The following is a 15,814-nucleotide window of genomic DNA, read 5'->3' as shown; positions in this document are numbered from 1 at the left end:
TGAATGATATGATTTTTGATTATCAAAGCAGAATTGGGAACATTGATACTTACAGTCTTTGATTATATATCATCTTGTTAGTTTTCATGTCAATTTATTTGCCATGTTTTCTTTGTTATTTATTCATTTGACTTTATTATCGTCTGTATTATTGAATATGATTGACAAGTGGGATCAACACCTGTGGAAACACCTAAATTTGACATAGCGTTACCCAAGGTTGAATGTTGTGATTGGAGTATGTCCCGATGCATGTGTCTCTCATTTTCAAAACATTGTCAGATGTTTTGGATGATTGCCCAAATATGAACATTGTTATTGATCTCTGACAGGTGCGTAAATTGGTACAGAAGGTGTCTCTGAGAGACTCTATCCACTACAGACAGCTGACAGACAAGATTGTGGACAGCAAGGAGAGTGAGGAAACTGTCAAGACTACCAGTAATGGGGAAATGCTTGAGGGTCAGTGCTAGAGGTTAACTCACCATTCAGAAATCTTTCAGAACATCACTTGTTTTAGCGACATTTTGGCTTACCTTTATACCCATGTTGATAGCATACATGTATGTCACATGTCAAGCTCAGTCTCTAAAATAGCTGGTGACAAAGTATTTAAGAAATAATTTTTCCTGCCATGGGTGTCAAGCAGGAGTTTTATAGTCAATAAGTTGGATGAGATTATTGACTATAAAACTGTCGCTAGACTCCTATAACAGGAGCATTATTTCTGTTCTATAACCCTCATCAAAACGTTCAATACAGGTAATGTGTAATTAAATAAGAAAAACTCGAGTCATGTGAACACTTTCACCCCCATCTGAAGTAGTGTGGGAAGATCCCTATTTTAAATAGTTACATCGATACACACCCCAGTCAAAATTATTGCTTCTAAACAAAAGGGGTACCAGTCTATATGGTGACTGATTTCAGACAGTGTCCAACTGATTGGAAATGAGACTGTTGAAAATAATCTGTGAAGTTTTTTGAGTAGTGAAACATTCCTAGTTACCGATGTGCTTGTAATGTTTGACGACGAAACATTTCTCACTGTGAAATAAACACTGCTGCTGAGTGTTGTTTACATATGGTCTGCTACACACAGCAAGTATATGGTCGATCTGTCATAAACACTGCTGCTGAGTGTTGTTTACATATGGTCTGCTACACACAGCAAGTATATGGTCGATCTGTCATAAACACTGCTGCTGAGTGTTGTTTACATATGGTCTGCTACACACAGCAAGTATATGTTCGATCTGTCATAAACACTGCTGCTGAGTGTTGTTTACATATGGTCTGCTACACACAGCAAGTATATGGTCGATGGTCGATCTGTCTATCAAGTACTTGCCATCACCGGGAATGAAATACCAAGTTGCAGATCATCCCCAATTTACTGCTTACATAGGTTAAACCTGTCTGGGACATCATGACATAACAATAGCTTTCGTTGGATGGGAAAAAATGAACAATTTTCACGAGAGGCTCTGTTACACCTGGCGTGAGATATCTGTCCATTCATTTTTGTCAGTGAAAACATCATCCCCATTTCATAATAGACTGTTCTGTTCTATTTATGTCATTTGTCAAGCGTTTAACATGCGTCCCAAAGGGAGTAAAACATGAAATTTATAGTCTTTGATAATCTTTGTTATATGTAATACCAAAAGGGCTTTTATCTTTCACCATGAAATGTAAAAGACTAATTTTATCCAAACCCTAAACCCTGTTTTTTTACCTATCCAGGGAACCTTGGATTCCTGCAAACCACAAGGAAGAAGACTTCCACAGAAGAGCCTGAGTGTAAAAATAGTATGGATAAAAGTGCTACGGGTAAACAACAATCTGGCATGGTGAGCTACAAGGGGGCAATGCTGGACATACAGAGTATCCTACAGCAGCTAGAGAAGAGCGAGAAGACACGGGCACAGATGGAGGCACGGTGCCAGGCAGCAACCAAAGAGATAGGTGAGTAAAGCTAGAGATTAAACTTATAGGCATGTTGTCAGACAGCCATCAAAGAGATAGATGCAACTAAAGAGATACATGTACATGTAAGAGATGCACATTGTTAGGCAGCCACCAAAGAGGTAGTTATAAAATGAAGGTAAAGAGATACATGTAAGAGTTATAGGCACATTGTTAGGCAGTCACCAAAGAAATAGGTAAGTGAAGGTAAAGAGATACATGTAAGAGATATATACACATTGTTAGGCAGCCATCAAAGAGATAGGTAAGTGAAGATAAAGAGATACACGTAAGAGTTATAGGCACATTGTTAGGCAGCCAGTGAGTGAGCTAGGTGAAAGTTGGTGACAAGGAGACAGGAAGGGAATCTAAAGTGAAATGGTGCACAGACTATCAACTCAAGATGTGCTCTTTCACAATGATTTAAGAGTATCCATGTGCGATAATCTGAATTTGATTCTATATTGTACGTTTACCCCCGTTTTACACAGCACAACAGGCAACCTATCAAAATCCTCAGAACACGTGGAATAAATCTGTACAAAAAATAAAAAGTACATGCAGAACTTTCCACTTAATGATACAAACTAAGACACAAATCAAGTCTTTTTGTGCCCCTCTTTGGCACCATTTTTTGGAAATTTTTTACGTCGCTCAGTGTTAGTGACATCAAAGCTTTGTTTTGTTTATTGTGTTGGTATGTAGCTATATTTCATGTGATTTATTCAATATCTACACATGCTGCTTAGTTGTCACATTCCTGTACACATAAAATTCTATTTGTCCACGTAAACATGAATGTCTCAACACATTACATTTACATGGACTAGGCAGGTCTGGGCAAGGTGTCCAGGCAAGGTGCCTAGAAAGTGGGTGTTTATGAGAGGTGACAAGGGAATCTGTAGGATTGATGGTCTTATATACATGGACTCCAAGATGGTCAGGTTCAAGTCCAGCTCATTCTGGCTGCCTCTCCGACCGTATGTGGGAAGGCCTGCCAGCAAACTGTAGATGGTCGTGGACTTCCCCAGGGCTCTGCCTGGTTTCCTCCAACCATAAGTTGGATCATGTAAATGGAATGTTCTTGAGTACGACGTAAAATACCAATCAGATTAATAAAATCAAGAAGTCAGTATTATTAAAACTTGGCAAATACCCAGTTACATTCTGAGAAATATACTTGTTTGGGTGTTTATTAAACAAATTACAAACTAGGATTGTTTGAATTTAGGAAATAATTATTTAAGTGCAAATGGATGTATAAATTTAAAAAGGAAGCAATACCTGCAAAACTCAATGAAAGGTGCACTCAAATATAAATTGATGTTATAGTTGACCTGCATGCATGTGATGTATGCTGTCATATAAAATGCAAGTGTTTACAATGATGTCCTGGTTGTGTCGTCATCTGTTGTAGTCAGGTCAGTAGTGAAGTGAGACATGAAAATTATGAAAGTGTGTCGGCAGCTTTCTGCTGCCTTGTGAGGAAACTTATTTCACGCCAAGTAAATCAGCGGTTAGATATGGAAATTATGGAATACATACATATACCTTGTGTTAGTGTGTCTGAAATACATGGAGCTGAATCATTCCATCTTGACGTAAGCTCAGAAAAAGTATCTTACTTTCTGTTACCTTTATATTTACATTATACTTTACAATGTTTCTGTCTTTATGGATTAGAAGGCTGGCTATCATGTGATAATGTTTGTGTAGATAAAGTGAACCATGACATCTGTGGCCAATTAGTCATTAATGTATCTAAACGCCGCATTGACATTATCACATCCACATTGTGAAGAGAGCATATCTGTATTAATTAAAAAGAAATTCCATTGTACGGTGTACAGTCTGGACTGACATTCAGGAGATGTTGTGCATGAGTACAAAATGCCAGAGGTGAACAGTTGCCATGTGTTTCCTGTACTGAGCATATGGCTTCTGGCAAATTCATTGTTGCAGACTAATAAGTTAGTTACATTTAGAACCTGGAAGTGACTTGTGTAAGAGCCTGACCCTGTGACTTTTAATGTGTCATACCCAACTACAGTGATTGATTGGCTGGGATTCCAGAGAGTGCTATGATACAGTCAATGTAATAAAACGAATAACAAGTGTGTATTTCTGTAGCCGTCCAGTTTAGCAACAACAGGTTGTAGAATAATTCAGGCTTATTTGATGTGTCCACTAACAAGTTTGATTACATGTGAGCACTAGATGACCATGGTTGTAATGCTCCTGGAGCCAAATCTGTGGAAACCAAAATCATGCCTGTGTATATATTAAGTTGGACAGTACACTGATGAAGCTGAATTCACATGCTGTTTGTGTCCTGATTTTATAATACCAGATGAAGTTGCATGTTTTTGTAGTGGAGAGGCTACCAGTACAAATTCCAACATTTCTTAAAAATCAAGCTTGTACTTTATAGGACTGGTCAAATCAGAATGTCAAGTACTGATGATAGGGAATGGTATAAAGGCATTGTTCGAAAACTGTCAAATCGATGGCCATAAAGTGATACATGACGTACATGTAATTGAGTTGATAAATTGCAGGCTACTTTTTCTTAAAATGTGTCAACCTTGGCAAGATATGTTTTGGATAGCCTTTATAGCATGGTACTGTCGTCAGGTGCACCAAATGTGTGAAGTAACTTTGGGTGTTGGTGATCGTGAGGAAATGAATGGAACTCCCGCAACTTTGATGAAATGCAGTGAGAAATTGGTGGCACCTGTTTTGAGATAGTTCATTCTCTGAAAGATACAGAATGGATGACTGACCTCATGAGGGTGATCACATCTTGTAAATTAGGGATATCAGTGCAAATGTTTATCACCTCATTGACTATATGGTATGCTAATATCTGTACATCATTGAGAATTCATAATATATGTACTATGGACAGGATCAAATGCGAATGATCAGCTTAGCCTGTTGTTAACAGACTGGTGCGGTCAGCCGAAGAAAATGATACTCTCTCCATCCTCCAAGAAATGTCTGACTAACCATGATACCCATTAGAAGCCTTTACATGGAGAACTAATTTCCTGGTGATGCAGTTGAAACTGCTTTCTCCCATGGACCATGAGATGGTTTCTTTAGTCATTTTATCCTCTTGAATATATGAAAATGCATAATGTATATGTTATGAAAGTGGTCGTCTGTAATTTTTACTGGTTTTTCCCTGAGTTAAGTATAAATCTATCAGTTTTACAGATCAGAATGACCTGCTTGTAATGCAGGCACCATGAAAACCCATGGGTTATCCAATGTAACCCTATCTACATATTCATGTACATGTACAGACCGAACCTGGTGTTACCTTGGCTAAATGTGATTTGGCTTTTCAATTGCACAAGTGATGACAGTATTGTAATCTCCAGGCAGAATTGCCAAATTGGTGAGAATTTGACTCCTTTGTTAAGTGCTGCCTGTCTGATTCACCTTCAGCGGAGCAGAAGACTTTGTTACCGCCAGGCTATTCACATACTCAGAAAGTAGAGATTGGTACATTTCCTCGTAAGCTTGTACTGCCCCAGAAACTTGATGACTATGTCGGTCTTAACCTGGTTGTTACTTACTGTGCCTCTCTCAGAGGATGCCAAACCTTGTGAATCTGTCTGGCTGGAGGCTGTGTGACAACATGTACATGTAATTGTGAATACATCCCTGTGGACTGATTGATAGATTGGTCTGGGACAGCATACTGAAGGAAACGTGTATATACCTATTCAATCATGATCATTTATCAAAACGCGAGTTTAATCTTCAAGAAGGCCAGACAAGCGGAACACAGACTGAAATGAAACAATTGTAGTTTTGAAGATTAGAAATCGGCTGCCATTATTTAGTTGTCAGTAGAACTGGATGTAAGTACAATCAAAAGTTACAGAGCATTGGAAACAAGCCATCCAGTTGGTCTAGAGTATTGATGTGCAAATGGACCATTGGATCCTCGAGTTTCTGATTTGGGTTATTGGATATCTCTGGCTAGTTGTGTCTGATGAACATGCCAAATACCTGACATCAGGGCATTTAATAGGAGAACATGTTCATCTCTGTCTAAAAGCTTCTAGGAAATAGTTGATAAGCCAAAGCATCGGTGCATTTTATAGTATACTAGCCCAGTCAAGCTTACATGTACCTGACATCTCAAACATAGAGCCCCATAGGAGAAGGCCAGACAAGTAGGCCAAGTGAGAATATGATGGATTCAGGGTTTTAAGAAATGATAGCTGTTCTGATTAAACTTTATATGTTCTTTAATGAGGCTATAACTCCTTTATTAATTTCTTTTATTTGAATTAAGGTACTGTTTAATGCCATACTAAAGAATTTTGCACTTAAAAGGCTATCGGCTGTATTGATGAAGGAAACTGGAGTGTCGTGGCAAACTACTGCCCTTTGGATAGTTACTGTCTTTTCCAGTGTGTATCTCACCTTTTGGGTAATCTTCAGATCTGGATGAAAAAAATGCTTCACAAGATTCAAGCATTCTGTTTATCCCATGCCCTATAAACGCACGATTGTTGATCAGTAGTGGAAAATATATGCTGCTGATTTCATATTAGTTTTTACTCTCTGATTCTCAAGAGTTGGAATTACTTGAACTGTACTTGGAATGGAATTGCACTTGTATTTTGTAAGCTTGCCGTAACACTTCGATGGTGTCAAAATAAGTACATGTATTGGTTTATTAAGTGAACGCATACTTCCTGTCACACTTCTTTGGTACACGTGACTGGTGATTTAAGGAGTTTCTTCATATCCATGGTGACATGAGTAAGGATGGTGCATACTTTCAACATGATGGACTTTGTGTGGTAATGGAAAAGTATGGCATGTTTTGAGCAATAATCAGGCTAAGTAAGTAAGATGGAAGGAGACAAACTGACGGCAGACAGCACTGAACTCCCGACCTTGTTTTAGGAGGGCACAGTGGGTTTGAACACAAGGCTGTGGCTTTAATCTATTTAATGCTAGCTGGCTGACCATGTATCAAGTCTGGGATTTGTGTGCATGGGTAAGGTTGATGGTGTGTCTGTCAGTATCGGTGACAACTAGGGTTAGGCTGATTTAACCTCTGTTGGGCAATAGTCCCGATGGTGAAGAACAGTTATGATGCTACTGAATATATATCTGATGATTTGCCGAACAGTCGAAGTCTACTGTATTGATCTGTACCTAGCTTAACTGGCACCAGTTTCTGGAGCAGATACTTTACACAGGCTTTGTGTTCCTAACCAATGGGCCAGATATTATCTCCAAAATTCAATATCCTCTGTCTGTTGTGCTTTTCCAAGCATGATGGAATCTGTCCCACTACTCAGCGATATTTATGACTAAGGCATTCTCCAATATTAAGCCGTCCCATGATTGATACTTTGTCTTAAATATTAAGCGGACGTATAGAGCATTTCCCTAACTGACTCAGTCCATGTACGTAGACCCGATAGTGTCAAAGCCTGTTATCTTTAATAGGTTGTTATGTATTATGTCCGTTTTAAAAATTAAAGGGTTATGATTTATTGATGTGTTATAAGCTAAGAGAAAATTAGGTCCTATCCAGGGATGCGATAATTCAATCTGCCTCATACTTATACCTGCAGTTTGAAGCTATATGTGTTTGGCATATAAGTTATAAAGTATGAGGACGGATTAGGTAAACAAAAAAAAACAACAAAAAACAAAAAAAAAACACAGGAAATTTTCTCAATGTGCATGTATACACCGAAAAGTAATAAGAAGCTGACATCTGGGTTAACATATGCCATCCTGTGCATCAGTTAAAAAAAAAAAACAACAAAAAAAAAAAGAAAGTAATGCCAAAAGAATTACTCCCACGAAATCATATGTTATACTATATTGGCCTTTTTTTTTGGTGTTTTACTTTGTTTTTAAGTGAAAAGCTAGCTTGTGGCCATTTCAGTAAAAAAGGCTATCTTAATGTAAGAAATCTTCTCAGACGTTCTGGTATTAACTTTTTTGACGTTGAACATTGTTAAGTGTAACGAATTGTCTTAGAATGCCGTCATCATTTCAGTGCTTAAAACTTTCGGATTTCTATCTACGTAAAGGTCAATTCTTCCTCAAGGTAAAACTGGATGTAAGAACAAAACCCTTGAGGTTGTAAGCTCTAGTAAGACAGTTTTGATTTAATGCTCTTTCTTTTTCTGTTAACAGGTGAGCTGAAAGCCAAGTGTACAAAGTCTGATGAAAAGAAAGATAAACTGGAGATTGATCTGGAAAAGTTGCAGAGTGACCTGGACAAAAAGGCTGCCGAGATGAGTGTACTGCAGACTAGCTGTGACAGCATGCAGGTTGTCTTAACAAAGGTCAAGGACACCTTCCGAGACATATCAGAGGAAATAGAAACCCTAGACACTGCTGTTACGCTACAACCTGTGAAGAAAGAGAAAAAGTGAAAGTTACTGGATACTACGCATACTTAAAACCAACTTGTGTGTTTGAAGTCATTTGGGGTACCTGTACAAAGAATCAACATTTTTAGAGAGAAAGAAAAAATAATAAAAACGACGTAATCGGCAGCAGAAATATTTGATTTTGATACGAGGCTGCCTCGTCGGCCAATTTATTTCTTCATAGAATTCCAATGCTGTATATTTCTCTGGATATCATGTTTGTTGGTATGAAAGCACTAAAATGAAGTTCAACGGTTTTTTCTTTTGATACTGTGCATCAATGTCAATGCAAATATAAAATGTTGTTTCTTGAGGAAAGGTATCTCGGGGATAGTCATAAGCTGGTCATCCATTCCACAATGCATTTCAAGCTTTCTCATCGCGCATTTACTACTGTTTTCATCAGTTATTTTCTGACGTGCAGTTTTCTGAATGTGACACAAGAATGAATGATGAAGGCAGAAAGATTTATTTTTCTAACAAATATCTGAATTATTCAGGGATCGTCAAGGAGAAACCAGCTGTATTTTGTTCTGAACACAGTTTTATTGTTATACTCAAATCGGTGTATGTTGGGGAATTCAAGACCTTATTTTAGTTCTATTTTGACATCAGAGTATCAATCATACCAAATATGTGTTGGGAAGAGTGCGTGTGCCTTTTTTCTTGTATTCCCATATATGAAGAAAAACGTGGACTTATGTCAAGAATTGTAAGTCATTATGTATCATTTTTTGTGTTTTAATTCCCTCGATGCTAATTATACAGCATATTTTTATCTAAACCTTTTGGGAGGATTGATGTGTCCCTTGAGGATTGTCTTGGAGTAGGTTTTCTTTCCAAGATAAGTGGATATCTTGTTCAACGTTTTGGTATTAAATATTATAACATTTTATGCCAGATATATCTAAGATGACCCTTTGTTCAGACATTCTTAGAAATGTTTTGACATCAAGTACCAAATGTCTGGGTATTGGATTAAATAACTTCAGTAAGTGTTGTCAGTTGTTAGTACCAGGATTCGTGTGAGTAATACGTGAACTTACGATTGGGAGCACCTTGATCTCACATGGTGAATAGCGCCAAAGGTGTCTGGGCATTTTGAAGCGTAATGCTCTTCCTGACCGGTCACATAGGTGATAGTAGGAGTAATCGCTAAATGGACACACTTCGTCAACACAAAAACTTGGAATATATCGCCAAATAGATAGTTCCAAGCTTGACTTTCTACATTTGTAAATCATGCCTGATGACCATATAATAAATGTTAACATTGATCGATAATCGACATTGAATTACAGAGCAAGTTTTCTTTTCATTCCGTGTTCCGTAGATTAAGATATTGCATAATTTTAAGATGAAATAATTAAGGTCATGGTTTTGTAGTGAACGTTTTCTGCCAGGTATTATTGTAAAGGGCAGATCTCAGTAATTGAAAAACAAAATGGAACAGGCAATCAGAACATGAGCTTCATATATTCGACCAAACGTTGCATCTGGAAGAAAAAATTTCCTTTGTAATGTCTGCAGTGTTCTAGCACTTTCTTTTGTACTAGTTTTTCAGATCAGCAAGTTCTGTATGAAGTCTCGTGAGATGACATTGTAAATTTCCCCACACTCATTATGCAAATATAAGCTTGTCACAGTTCTCTTTTTTGAATATCGCAAGGGTGTGACAGTACTACCTGTCATTGTGCAATCATATAACCGTCTGAGTAAGTTTATTTATTTATTTGTTTGTTTCATTGTTCTTAATCTCGTACTCAAGGTCTTTTTAGTTATACGATGGACATTTTGATGGGTTGTGGAAAGTGCCGGGCGTAAACCTCCGACCGTTGGAAAATTACTGACGAACTTCCCCACGTGACTAATGGATATGCACACCTTATTGGTGGAAAACAAATGATCTTCAACGAACTGCTCAAACGTCCTCATGAGCGTCGTTGATTGATAATTGTCACAAAGGCGTTACAAGCAACTTTTGCTACAAAATTAGAACCCACACCTGTGTACCAGAAATTGAAGGATAAGCGCCATTAGTCAATAGGCCATGGCAGGCTCCCAAAGAATTGGTGCTGGTCTCGGGTGTTTCAAGATGTTTATACCTCCTAAGAAATGTCTCGTGTGATTCCACGTCTACTCCTAGAGCTGTGTAATGTTTCGTAAGAAGGTTGCTACGTGTACCACAATAACTTTAGTATGGCTTCCTTGTAGATTATGGGATATTTGGATGGACGACTCCAAAACCATAAGCTACCTCGGAAGAAGTCAAATCATGGTCAGTCCTGTCAGCTGGAACACTGTTTATGAATGGTGTTGAAAGATCGGGGCTGATCCGGTATTACTGTTCATGTCTTAGGGGCCTCTGTCTCACAAAACTCCATTCGCCTTCGGCAACCCTTGCTGCCATCAATCTGGGATGATTAACACGCACTCGTGTGGGAAGAGTTCTAAACCTGCGGCAGATAACGTGATCAGAAACGACAAGCTGTCGAGGCCTACTAGCCGACAACTGGAGGGGGGATTGAACAGGATAGTGGAGATTTAGGCCTGTATCTGTTCTATTTGTGGAGGCCGATTTAACAAAGAAGCTTTAGATTCAACTTTAGATTGAAATAAAGTCCTTTTTCAGCTGAAGAAATGAGAAATCCAATCGTTATATACGACTTTCTTATATTACTCGTCAACCTATTGAAAGGATATTCTGTAATCCCAAAGTTTAATTCTTACACCAGTATTAACGGAAACTAAGTAACAGTAATTCTTATATAAACACATACAGTTTAAGTACAGTCGGTTACATGTAAAAGCAACGGGGACAGCCATCAGTGTTTTTATCGTTGTCAGAACGAAATGCTCGGTGGTCCGGCATGAAACAAATTCACACTTAAAGCTTCAAGTCCATAAACAGTATTTACATCTCATGCAAATGACCAAATCTCGGTCATTGTGACTGCATAAAAACAGAGAATTTGATGTAGTATTTAGGTTGAGTAAGTTTCGTGAATTTAGCGCTCTAAGGGAGTTAGGTTGAAGTGATCACGTATATGACAGGACCCAACAAATACAACTACAATGCATAAAGGCCTGATATGTAAATACCATGTAGAAGTCAAATTTAAAATCGCATCAAAGTGAGATGCTAAGCTAAATTAAATTTCAACCCTATGACAAAATCGTATGTGTTGGAACCTAAAAAAGACAGGACTTTCAGCATGTGTTGCTGCACAGTTTTTTGTTTCCTGCTGTTATTTCTGATTCGGAAAGGGTTATGCATTGAGATGTGTAATCTGTTGCTTGACCTGAAACTAATGTTAAAGATCTGTTTTAAAAAAAAAGAAAAAACCAGTACACCGCAACATTTTGTTTGAAGTTCCAGAGAAGTTCGTGACTTCACTCTTTGAGCACGGCAGTGACACCAATCAATCAGTCAATTCACTCAACCTAGAACTGAATACGTAAAACAACATGAATCTGTCCTATCCACATAGTGCGCAAAAGACATTCTCTTGAGCCCAAGCTCGATGTGTAAAGGTTCTGTTTTATACCACAGTCCTGGCACATGAGCACAGAGAACGAACTGCCCATGGTGAGTTCTAGCCGTCTTCTTGTGAACAAAGCACGAATCAATCCCACTTGTTTCTTTTACTTTTTCCTTTTGGCACAACTTTAACAGGGCCGACAGAATTACAACACGTCGCGCCGATGTTGGCTCTGCCTGGAAGGTTTTCAATGGATGTTGGTACATTGACAATTTGTTGGCCTTCTCGATAATGGTTCACAGTACAGGCCGTCACCACTGTGGCCATACACTTACACTCTAAGTAAGCTCTAAGTGAATCAAAGTATCAGAGAATTGTGTTGGTGAAGAAAGTGCCTATACTATGGACTTCTGTCTGGACGAACACGTTTTCACTCGAGCGAAAAAGTTCGGCGAACCTTGTCACAACTGTTATTCAGGGATACAGTTGGAGTTCTGGTTAAAGAAGCTCATGTAAGACAGAACGAAGGGATTAACCATTCTTCACTTAATACTCAGTACAGGCCACAGTGATGAGTGGTTTGTGAAACATCATGATGTAAAACTAGTAATATGAAATATGTTTTATTCGCTTTTCCTTCGTCACTGTAAATGACGTCTAAATCTTTAATGTGGTACAGTTACTTATACCAATGTCACGGCGAGAAAGAGACTTAAAGGATCCTAATAAATATACTAAATCTTTTGGCTATAGAACCTCTCCATAAGGATCATTGCATTTCAGTAATACACAAGTATCTTGCAGCCATGTTATGAACTAAAATCCTCCTTTAAGCGGAGGTTTCGGATTACATTTTAAGTTAGCTTCGCACCTTTGTTAAATGAATCGTTGATGAATCTGAGAGAAATACACTTTGGCCACTTGGCCACCTTGAGCTTTTAATCGTAACCGCAGCTGTAACAGCTCCCATGCGTGGGAAAGCTAACAGGCTAAAATGCTGGCTGTGAGGCAAACGATCAAGCTGAATAAGATTGCATGCAGTATTTACCCGAGGTTCACATGTGAGCGAAAAGGTAGTGTTTAACCTAGTTTGGAGGAAGCAGTCATCTTTAACGGCTGATACCTGGCACAAACGGTTTTGACGTTACATTATTTTAAGAGTTTCCTTGTTGCTGCCGATTTTAGGGATAACAAATGGCCATATAAATATATAGTCCGTTCGAGGGGATAGGGGAAAACGTTGAGTACTGGATATTTCGTCGTCTACAATGAGGGATTCGTAGTTATTGCCAGTCTGAAACAACTATATATGTATGTATGGAATAATGTAGGACTCATTCAACCCAGGCGATTGGTGATTTTACGTGAGCGCTTTTGGGGTGCCTCTGGCACACAGAGGTTCGACAATGGAGAAGTGACGATCAGTATGAAAATGATCGTTTCACTAACGTCGGTGTGTGGCACAGTCTCAATGCAGCTGTTAGCGTTTATGAGTAAAGTGCCAAGGAGAGTGTGACTGAGATAGCTAGTTGTATGTTAACTGATACTCTGTATGTACTATTATAGCAGAGATGTTTAGTTTGGATTACGCAGTATTATGGCCTCTTTATAGCCGATGTAACACAACGGACACAATGTATAAGGGGAACAACAGGCCTTACTTTTGCGAATAAGACATGTATTTTTTTGTTTTGCGACAATGTGAGACTAATAATGAAGCAGGCCTTTTGGAAAATTGATGGGGAAATTTTTTTACGCTTGCTCTCTAATTCTTAGGCTTTTGACATGAACGGTACCAGAATCGTAGATGAAGAAAATAAAACACATTAAAAAAGTATTTCTACGTTTTAGTATTAGAGAATATCTCAGCTCAGGCGTGTATCTTTAATATGATCACTAGGGGATGTTCTGAGACACAGTTGGTATCCTCATTATAACTCATTGGGGACCAGAACAAAACCAAGTTGTTGTCTGGAATAATTTTATGATGTCCAGGATGGAGGTCCTCCTGGGTGAGGTTCTGGATTTCTAGTTTTGTAAAATAGGCCTACCCACATTCTGTGCAAAATCATAACGGGCCCTTTGTCTTTAGTTAAGGTTTTCATTTGTTATGACGCATATCTGATGATCTTCCCATCAGACTGCGAACGTTAATGATCTCTGCTATACATCGAAATGAAATCCCCAGATAGGCTTCCAGATATATAAACATAAGCTTGATGGCACCTTTGACTTTCCAACATCGAAAACCAAGCTTTACTTTCGCTTCACATTGCTTGACATGGCTTTGTACAATTCTTTTGTAGTATGCTAAATCTACTTTTATGTCTTTATATGAAATATAAGTCCACAACTACACATTCCCAATGAACCCATCATTATGGTTTGGTTATATGAGTACCAGAGGGATGGAACTTCACGATTCTGTAACCATTATTCTCAATTATAGCTTCTTTAAGAAGAAGGGCATAACCTTCAAAATTTCAATCTCCATAATGTTCCAGGATTTTTGTTCATTACACATGGATTTGCCACCCGCGACTTTGCTGTCATATACTTAATTGTTGTTGCACGCCAGCGATTTTTGCTGTGGCTAGATGAGAAGGGAAAACTGACTGTCAGGTAGACATGCAGCCCTCGAGGTTAAAGGGCATGGCCAAAACCATACGGTTCAAAAAGCTGTCTACTCTCTTGTGAATTCCTTTGTGAAAGAACTGGATCTGTATGACTCATTTTCTCGAGTGAGCCTTTGATCTTTAGCACGACGAAAGCCCTGTGGAGAAGTTCCATGAAAGGTTTCGGTGTGAAATTTAGCTGCCTATGTGTTAGTTTGGTATCCCAGCGATCGGATTTCTGAGGTGTTGCCAATTTTTTATAATATGTTTTCATCAGATACATGTATATTTGGAACTGAAGACACTTAATCTTAACTTCAATTCTAGAGCGCATACATAGACTTGTTCCTTAAAAAATACTTCTAGAGAAAACCAGAGTGTGGTTAGTGTTTTTTAAATTTAGATTTGAATTACAGTTCACAATACTTTCTTATTCATGTGGGTTGCCAACGTATGTAGCTTTTGACATCAACTTCAAAATGCCTTTTCCCTTCTTTACAACATTATTAATGAATATGGAATCTGAACCTTGCAATCAATACATAAAACGCTCATGGGCACGAACAGGACTTGACGCAATAGTTGTCATGATTCAGATGTTTCTGGCATCACTGAAGATTTGTCCTCTTCCAGAGATATAGCTGGTCTAAACGACTCTGAGCATGGATTAAGAATATGAATAACCGTTGGGGAATGCCCTCTATTTATAAAAGCTAAAGCCTTAAAGAGGAAGTAAAGTATTTGGCACGATCAATTCTGGTGCTGCAGTCAGAACACATGGAGATGTTCATAGGGTAATATAGCAGAAACTTGTGAACATCATGTCAGGAAGAACATCTCGTCTCGCGACTATCAGCATGATGTCTGCATGAATTTAGGGATGCATGGATGATTATGGCAATATTGCAGCCATGTCGAAGCGAGACACGTATGGAAGGCAGGAACTTTATATCGATTGGTAGACGGTTTCTCATCTACTGAAAGAAACGGGAGTTTAAAGAGATCACGATGTTTGCATGCTGTGTATGATGATGATGTGCGAGATGTGGTTGATACGTGTGCATCGATGTTTAGAATTAACTACTTTATTGAACCTAAAATGAATTAACCAGAATACATTATCCTGGGAGATCATAAATCAATAAGACGACAAATATCACATACAGGTCCGCCCTACATTCAGTGTATTACTGCAAGTAGCATTGCATTCTGTGTCAGGTTTTGTAGAACAAGTAGACAAGAAAGCAAAGACGGTGTTGAAAAATCTCACAACAAAATTATTATCCCCAAGGCCTTTTTTTTTATCATAAACCCGCACCAGAAG

General features: G+C 38.4%; 1 protein-coding gene across 1 annotated transcript in view; it reads left to right on the top strand.

Moving 5' to 3' along the window:
- Positions 1-9,288, top strand: part of LOC135473193 (cell division cycle and apoptosis regulator protein 1-like) — a 31,432-nt gene extending 22,144 nt beyond the window's left edge. The window contains 3 exon segments of the mRNA XM_064753064.1: positions 333-462; positions 1,747-1,968; positions 8,155-9,288. Of these exon segments, the coding sequence (XP_064609134.1) occupies positions 333-462; positions 1,747-1,968; positions 8,155-8,396 (594 nt within the window). The 3' untranslated portion in view covers positions 8,397-9,288.
- Positions 9,289-15,814: the final 6,526 nt, after the last annotated feature.

Source organism: Liolophura sinensis, chromosome 1 (assembly GCF_032854445.1).
Source record: "Liolophura sinensis isolate JHLJ2023 chromosome 1, CUHK_Ljap_v2, whole genome shotgun sequence".
Lineage (NCBI taxonomy): Eukaryota > Metazoa > Mollusca > Polyplacophora > Chitonida > Chitonidae > Liolophura > Liolophura sinensis.
Note: the sequence above shows the minus strand (reverse complement) of the source record. Positions and strands in the feature narration are given on the sequence as shown.